The 8,792-nt window shown below is 39.7% G+C and overlaps 2 protein-coding genes across 2 annotated transcripts in view; one reads left to right on the forward strand and one right to left on the reverse strand.

Annotated features, from left to right (window-relative positions):
* LOC126395343 (ras-specific guanine nucleotide-releasing factor RalGPS1-like) overlaps positions 1-8,792 on the forward strand; it is a 304,495-nt gene that overhangs the window by 21,626 nt on the left and 274,077 nt on the right. Inside the window, exons 4-6 of the mRNA XM_050052749.1 lie at positions 1,163-1,246; positions 4,698-4,791; positions 6,062-6,091. Of these exons, the coding sequence (XP_049908706.1) occupies positions 1,163-1,246; positions 4,698-4,791; positions 6,062-6,091 (208 nt within the window). The remainder of the gene's footprint in view (positions 1-1,162; positions 1,247-4,697; positions 4,792-6,061; positions 6,092-8,792) is intronic.
* On the reverse strand, positions 2,765-3,688 carry LOC126395331 (uncharacterized). Its single transcript, XM_050052726.1, has one exon. The coding sequence runs from the start codon at positions 3,686-3,688 to the stop codon at positions 2,825-2,827; it is 864 nt and encodes a 287-aa protein (XP_049908683.1). The 3' UTR covers positions 2,765-2,824.

An 8,792-nucleotide genomic window follows, 5' to 3' on the forward strand; every position in this document is an offset into this window, starting at 1 on the left:
TGATGATCTGAAACATTTAAGTGCGGAAAACATGCAAAAAAGTAAGAAATCAGGAAGGGGGCAAACACTTTTTCACACTATAACACTATAGAAATGACACTTTGATATGACTTAAAGTGGTCAGTGTACAGCTTGTATAGTAGTATAGATTTACCTTCCTCTGAAAATTACCATTTCTTTTTCTTCAGCGGCATCCCATTCCTCAAAATCCTTGTAGCTACTCTCCAATTCAGTTAAAAGAAATGTTAAAATCAGCCACTTCTGTTTGTTTTTTTTTTATCGATAAGCGTACCGCTTCAAAAGCGAAAGTAAAAAAGTGCCATTCTCACTAACAGCATATCAGCGCATCGTTGGCCTGGAGATGACAGCCCATTTACACGTGCTGACCAAACCAAAACACACACAGTGAAGGAGTCAGGTGTTCAGTTCACGGTCTGCAAATAGGCGGCCGCCATTTGAGGGCCACTTCCCTACACCCTTTTTTCATTGTTTATGAGAATGTATTCATTGAGTTTGTCATAGGTTATCATTAATTTCCTTTATTTTTTATTTTTTATTTTTTTTACATGTTCAAAAGAAACATCCATTAATCAATCAAAGTGCTCCACATGTAGCTTAGAAAAATAGTGGTTGGATTGTATTAGCTAATATTGCTTTTTCATCAAAGTCCTATTTTAATGCTAGGTGTGTTTTTTTAAGATTAGCCCCAGATTTCAGATATGGAGGCTGTACACTCTTGGTCTTGTTAGTCTTGTTTCCTTGTTCATTAATGTTCTGCACGAGAACACGGCGAATGAGGTGTGCTGACGCACAGTGGTTAGGACAATGAAAAACTGCTTCCTGATGACTTATCACTATAATTGCCAGAGGGAATATTTGCACTTGTATTGTTTCCCACCTTGACAAGGCAACAGCTCTGAGGAGACAATAAGGGAGAAGTTCATTAGGATTTTTCCTGAATATAATCTAATTTGAGGGAATTTTATGTGGGTGCAAATCTGTCGTCAGCTCCAGTCAAAGAAATTTGGTATTGTTATCATCTACCATTTTGGTAAATCTTATTTGCCTCATGCTCTGTTATCTGTTACAACACTCATTGTGGTATTGGTTATTGTTACAGATTCCTTAAATCTGGTACGTAATGTGATTTTCTGATTGGCAGGAGCTGGCCAGCTGTGGATGGAATGGGAAAGAGAAACACAGTTTGGCCCCCAATGTGGTTGCATTCACACGCAGGTTCAACCAGGTACGTCTTACAAAATTTCTCAAGCAAATGTTTCTTTGCTCAATCACCTTGTTTTTTTATATGAAATCATTTTAGTTTGTGAAACAGATAATACATCACACAAAGTTGGCAACCATAGTCGGTTTCTTTACTTTAAATAAATATTGTAAATTTTAAATTTATTTAAATAACCTTTAATCACAAAGTGCTTTTAATAAAATAACAGTAGAGTAACTATAAGTTAAGCATAATTAAGGGCGTGGACATTGAGTGACAGAAGGGTGCTGTCCATTGACAAGGAGCAACCACGGTAGGTCAGTTATGTAATGTAATTATGGTGTAACCCTAGCGTCATACAGTATAGGCATAGCTGTAGTTTTTGCTATTTCAGTGTGTTTTCAATTCATGAAAATTAATTGTAACGTTTTGGTCACCTAATAAAGTCTTGTTCGGTGTTTAGTATTTTCACATGAAGTTATATGATATGGGAACGTCTTCACAAATATTAATCAAGGACAGTAAGCCAATATGAATAAATAAGTAAGTCAGTAAGTAAGTAAGTAAGTAAGGCAGGTAGGTAGGTCAGTCATATAAGTCCAACACATGCTCCTCTGCTGAGCATCCAGCAGCAATTATAGCCTAAATATTAAGATTGTCATTACCTGGACACAAAAGCTTCTTTTTTTGGAGCCACGTACAAAGACTTAAGTTTTGTCTGAGTTTCATATCAGGACATTACAGATCATCCAGGTTTTTACACCCTGATATGCTTGAAGTTTAGCTAACTGATTTGTTACTGTTTTCCTCTGGCATGATGGATATACATAATTAGTTATTATCTGTATAACAGAAAGTCCCTGGGTGTTTCCTGATAGTGATGTTTAAGGGAAGCACATATAAGGTGAATAATATTGGTTTACTGTTACTTTATCAATCAATTTTCAATCAATTTTATTTATAAAGCCCAATATCACAAATCACAGTTTGCCTCACAGGGCTTTACAGCATACGACATCCCTCTGTCCTTAGGACCCTCACAGCGGATAAGGAAAAACTCCCCAAAAAAACCCCTTTAACGGGGGAAAAAAACGGTACCTCAGAAACCTCAGGAAGAGCAACTGAGGAGGGATCCCTCTTCCAGGACGGACAGACGTGCAACAGATGTCGTACAGAACAGATCAACATAATGAATTAACAGTAATCCGTATGACAATGAGACAGAAAGAGAGACAGAGACAGAGACAGAGAGAGATGCAGGACAGACGGTAATGACAGTAGCTGGTAGTAGGAGTGAGTAAATCAATATGATTATCTGATATTAATTCGTTTACTAACACTGCTTTAGACGATAGAGATCTGATATTTAACAGTCCGCATTTAATTCTCCTGTTTTGTCTTTCTGTCACAGAAGAGGTTTTAATTTTTATGAGGTTGTTATGCACAACTCCTATGTTTAATTCTAGATTTAAATAATTTAGGTAGTCAGGGGACAGACACCGTTTGTATAAAGCTATTAAAACTATGGGTGGGTAATTGCACTAGAAGCTCAGAGACGCGTATAGGACTGCGACTCTGAGTCCTGATCTCAACTCTGGGTTGTCAGGGATTTGAATTACTATTAAAATTTGCCAGGTTCCTAGAAATGAGAGCAGCTCCATCCAAAGTGGGATGAATGCCGTCTCTCCTAATAAGACCAGGTTTTCCCCAGAAAGTTTGCCAATTATTAACGAAACCCACATTGTTTGCTGGACACCACCTGGACAGCCAGCGATTAAATGATGACATGCGGCTAAACATGTCATCAGTGGTCAGATTTGGGAGGGGTTCAGAGAAAACTACGGAGTCCGACAACGTTTTTGCATATTCACACAACAAGGCAATATTAATTTTTGTGACCTCCGATTGGCGTAACCGGGTGTCATTGCCGCCGACGTGAATAACAATCTTACTGAATCTACGTTGAGCTTTAGCCAGCAGTTTTAAATTTGATTCAAAGTCGCCCGCTCTGGCCCCAGGGATACATTTGACTATGGCCGCTGGTGTTGCTAACTTCACGTTCCTCAGAATAGAGCTGCCAATAACCAGAGTTTTATCCTCAGCGGGTGTGTCGCTGAGTGGGGAAAAGCGGTTGGAAACGTGAACAGGCTGGTGGTGAACCGTGGGCTTCGGCTTGGAGCTGCGCCTCTCACGAGCAGTTACCCAACCCCCCGGCTGAACGGGTGTTACCGGAGGACCGCTAGCAGAGGCTATGCTATGTGGCTCCGCACCGGCTACAGGGGACTGGCTAACGGCAGCTACTGAATGATTTTCCATGGTGCGGAGCCGCGCTTCTAATATACTGAGCCTCGCCTCCAACGCAGCAAATAAGCTACACTTGTTACAATTACCACTGTCGCTAAAGGAGGCAGAGGCATAGCTAAACATTTGGCACACCGAGCAAAAAAGAGCAGAGAGAGAAGCCATCGCTAACTGTTAAGCTAATGTAGCTACCAAGGCTAGTAACGTGCAAACAACAGCTAAGAGATTAGCAGGGAAGTCGTAAAAAGGAGGAGCGCTATAAGTGCTTAAACAGAACTAGTGTGGGTTAAGACTTGAAATAGATGTTAAAGCAACTGAAGTGAGAAAGCAGAAAGCAGGCTAGTAGAATTCACTAGAGCAGTACAGAGACACTGTCACAGAAACACCGGAAATGACACAACTCGCTTACCGCAATACGTCAGCACGTCAGAGCTGCTTATTCTATGACATGCCTCTCCATAGTAAGATCTCTTGTTGGGCAGGCTCCTCATCTGAATCGATGGTCGAAAGACAGAGGGTGTCGTATATTGTACAGATTGTAAAGCCCCCTAAGGCAAATTTGTTATTTGTGATATTGGGCTATATAAAAAACTGACTTTATTTGACATGAGGAGTAGGAATTTTGAGGAGTTTTCAAACTTGTAGTCTTTAGACCACACTGATGCTGACTCAAGTGATATATTTGTCAGTCTTCACACAGCTCTCTCTTGACACACCAAAGGGTTTATACAACAGGTTTCACATATGCAGTAGTACTACCTGGAAACACATACTGACATGTAAAATAGGGGAAGTTTCCCTTTAATAATGTGCTGTAAACATGAAACGTGCAAATAATACTTTCTTGTATAATGCAGTCTGTTGCGGGCATGTAAATGGGACTCGACCAATTTTAATTTAATTTTAATTTATATACTTAATTAATCTCCCTGAGGGGAAATTCAACTTTTTCACTTTTACACATCAAACGCTGTTCACTAATCTACTCAGCCTTTACACAGTGCCATAATGTCCAGAGTATGTCATCAAAGTTATGTTATGTTATAGAATCCAGTGTCCTCTGCTGCTTTTCTTGAACAAGTGCACAACTTCATGTAAGTGCAATTCTAAAGTGATGGCATTGTAATTACACCTAGACATGTGTGTTGTGTGTTTCTATGTTGTTATGTTTCAGGTGAGCTTTTGGCTGGTGAGAGAAATCTTAACTGCCCAGACGCTGAAAATCCGAGCAGAAATACTGAGCCATTTTGTCAAAATAGCAAAGGTGAGTTGAAAATACTGAACAAATGCTGAGGTCTCATTAACAACATTATGACAAATATTTAGTAATATAAGTTATTTGTAATTTATGTTTGCAAATAACAACCAAAGGACAGAAACCTCCATAGTTGTTATAGTAGTATTGGCTCAATGTGATGTTTGGTGAGCTTTTCAGTAAGAACATCCATCATTACACATGGATATGTGTTTAGAAACGGATATCAGCAGCTATTGAACTGCTATTATGTTTTAGTGTAGCTTTTTATTTCATGGGTCACTGTCAGTTGCCTGCAAAGCACTTCATTTATTCAAATCCATTATTGTCTGTGAAGCTTCAAAATGCAGGAGCTTCCCAGGTACTTTATTGTACTACACGAGGAGTGATGGAGAAAACAGAGGCTGATGGCTAAAACAAAATGGTGTTTTTTCTCTTGTGGCATGATCCCGACACAGTAGCAGAGGGAGTTTTTCACTGAGGTCAGAGTGTGAGATGGAAAGGAAACATGGAAGCTTGGCATAATGTTCTCGGCAACTTCTAAAGATATTGACAAACAAAACAAAACTAATGAAGCATGCTTTATACACATGACTTTAAACAAACCAAGAATGTATCACCATAGGGAATCACTCTGCCATGGTAGTTTGAATGGGCATTTTAGGGTTTAAGCTACTACTGAGGTGTGTAAGGGGTAATTGAAATCTGACATGCTGTATACTGGAGGTCCTGACACATACTTTAACCCTTTAAAACTGGTGGGAGCGCCCGCGATCTCATTTGCATATTGATTTTTAAATGCCGGTAGAATTGCAACCAAACCGGAGGAGTTACTCTAACTTACCATGCATTCATCATGTCCCAGAGTGCTGTTTCCTTGCACAGACAGGTTTGTAGAAAAACAGTAAAAAGCGCTAACAACAAAAACATTATAATCCTGATCGCGGGTATTCACAGCACTTCCTATGTTGGACTAAACGTCATCACGTTGTGAGCATGAACTGTCACGTTATTTTCTTGCGTGTCTTTCTCGCGACACTACCCGCGGCAACAAGGAGTGACGTCACTTCCCGGGAAATTCCTCTCTTTCTTCCGCGGTAAATATTTCTCTCAGCTTGCAGTCACACACTCGCTCTCGCTCTTGTTTTGTATTTTACTCTTTCACAACAACACTTAGACACACACACACACACACACCAGACACTCACCACACACTCGCACACATATATTTATGGAACCGCAACAACCCGGACGCGCGAAACGGCTTTTCTCCCGGCGTGAAGCTTTCCAGCTAGATTCAGTCCACTCATCTGGTCCGGACTCTGCCGACAGTGGAGATGACGCCGACCTCATCCAAGGGAGAGATTCTTCCTATGACATGTATGTATATATTCATGAAATATTGTTTGTTTATGAGTTAGAGTAAAGTAAAGAAAATATACATGTAACACAACTGAAAGCATTTTGCACTAAATACGCACCATTATTGTATTACTCTCATGTTGAACACATCTAACACACTGTGTAACATCTGTATGCAGAGCTGACGATGATGAGGAGGAGGAAGTGGGGGGGTCTCCTCTCCCTGCACCCCGGCAGGAGGCAGAGGGGGAGGAAGGAGTCGGTCTCCAGCAAACAGAGGCTCCAGGTCAGAGACACTCCCTGGTGATGCAGCTGGCTGGAGAACCGAAAAGGAGCCTGACATCTTGCCACATCCCCTACCACATTTTCTGCTCAAAAGGAGGCCAGGTGTGCAGCCACCCCCGTCACAGTATGTGGACAATCCCTCTCCATCTGAGCTGTTCAGGATGTACTTTCACCGGGCTGCCATCAAAACACTGTGTGCCAACACCAATAAAAATGCAGCAAAAATATTGCTCTTCGTGGACAGGAACTGTCACAAGACCTATCACAGCTCCCCTGGTGCTATTGAAAAGCAATGTTTGACTTTGAACTTTGGTTGTTCTATTGTAAATAGTTTATTTTGATGTACATGTTGTATTTTTGCTAATTGTGCACAATGTGCATTTAACTTTTGTTTTTGTCACATTTTATAAAAAATGAGTGTATCTCAAAAAGTTATGAAAACACTCAAAATAAATTTTCTGTGGTTTGAAAGGATTTTGTGCAACTTTTTTACATTTACAATTTTGAGGGATACAGCCATGATATTTCTGTATTTAGAAAAATATGTGTAAAAACAAAAACGAATTCTATTCGTAGGACAACTAAAAGTAGATGAGGTTGAGTAATAGGTTGATTACTTCAGCTGTCAATGAGCCATTTTTTCTAATAGCTCATAATGATATTGTAGATGTAGATATTAACATAACAACACAACAGATCTGGGAACATGATGACATTGCTAAAGCAACCCAATTGCCAGAAACAGCACATTCTCACTCTGGCCTCATCACGTTACTTCAACTTCAGCCTATTACATGCATTTTGTCTTTTCAAAATATACTTCGTTTTCACAGGAAATGTCCAGTTTGCATACAGTCTCTTACAGATGCAGGCACTTCAAATTTCCAGGCCTTCCGAAAGCCTTCCGGAAGCCTGCCAATGTCCAGCCAACTTCCAGCCAAATACCATTCCCCCCCACCTTTCTGGGGGTGTGCCTAGATTCCAATGAAACACGCCCATTTATTCAATTACATATATATATATGTATATATATTTATATATGTATATATATATATATATATATATGTACAAATGGAAATTTGAAGTGGCTGCATCTGTACACAAAAAAAGGCACTACGTCGGTATAACACAGCGAATTAACGTTTTTTTTCCTTCAACAACAAATGCATGTTGGTTTTGCTATCACACGTACGTGGTTGGGTTTAGGAAAAAAGAACAGGGTTTAGCTATACAGTCTTACAGGAAGTGAACACCGGCCTCCCAGGTGAAAGTCGGTGGTTGTTGGACACATCCACCACCCTACCCCTCCCACCTGCTCTACTTGGACTTCTGAATCCGTGTATCATTCGTTCATTCGTTTTTCAAAATAAAACCAAATATGAAAAAACAAAATAATGACTTTTTTCAATATTTGTTTCCAGAACCAAAATGAAAAAATGAACAACGACTCATTTTCTGATTTCCTATTTTCTGTTTAAATGAAAAATGGAAAAAACGGATAACGGGCCAGGATTCGGGCCTTTCATACACTTTAAATATTTTCATCTCTCGCACATTGCGTGACCCGGAAGCCAAGTTTTTAAAAAAAAAAAAAAAGAAAATTCTTATTCTTATTATTATTATTATTATTATTATTGAAGAAATATACAAAGATATCATACATAATATCTGGACAAAAACGTTACATCAGTGAATAAAGGCAAAAAATAAATAAGTAAAGGAGGCTCAAGGTACTTGTATAAAGAGATCTGCGGAGGAATTTTTGAACTTCGCATGGGAGCGCTCCATTCTCAACTGCTTATGGCCTAGTTATGGTTTTATCCCTATCTTTATTCAAGAGAGTGGTAAATCAGTTTGAGAGCATTATTTATTGATTTTACGTTCAGATTTTGTAATATTGTCCCTCAAACCCTGCCCTCACGCTCAAATAGCCTCTGCTTGCGCTTAGATCTAGTCTGCTTCTGCTCAAACTGTGTGCTCGCACTCAGATACCATGTTGCTTGCACTCAGGTACCATGTTGCTCGCACAGATTTCCTGCTTGAGCTTTGGCTTTTCTTCTCGCGCTCAAACTGCTTCTGTGCGCTCGTGGAATTTCTGCTCTCAGATTTCTGCCCTGCCACTGCCACTCCCATCCCCCAGGGATTTATTAAATGTTCTTCCCTTGCTTTCTTTACGACTTTTGGCAGCATAAAGGGACTGTTAATTTACACATGTGCGCCATATATATATATATATACAGCGGTGTGAAAAAGTGTTTGCCCCCTTCCTGATTTCTTACTTTTTTGAATGTTTTCCACACTTAAATGTTTCAGATCATCAAACAAATTTAAACATTAGTCAAAGATAACACAAGTAAACACAAAATG

The sequence above is a fragment of the Epinephelus moara genome, chromosome 9 (genome assembly GCF_006386435.1).
Source record: "Epinephelus moara isolate mb chromosome 9, YSFRI_EMoa_1.0, whole genome shotgun sequence".
In the NCBI taxonomy this organism is placed as follows: domain Eukaryota; kingdom Metazoa; phylum Chordata; class Actinopteri; order Perciformes; family Serranidae; genus Epinephelus; species Epinephelus moara.

What these genes read in the sequence shown, in the direction of transcription:
- LOC126395331 (XM_050052726.1), bottom strand. Translation starts at nt 3,688, where the DNA reads ATGGCTTCTCTCTCTGCTCTTTTTTGCTCGGTGTGCCAAATGTTTAGC.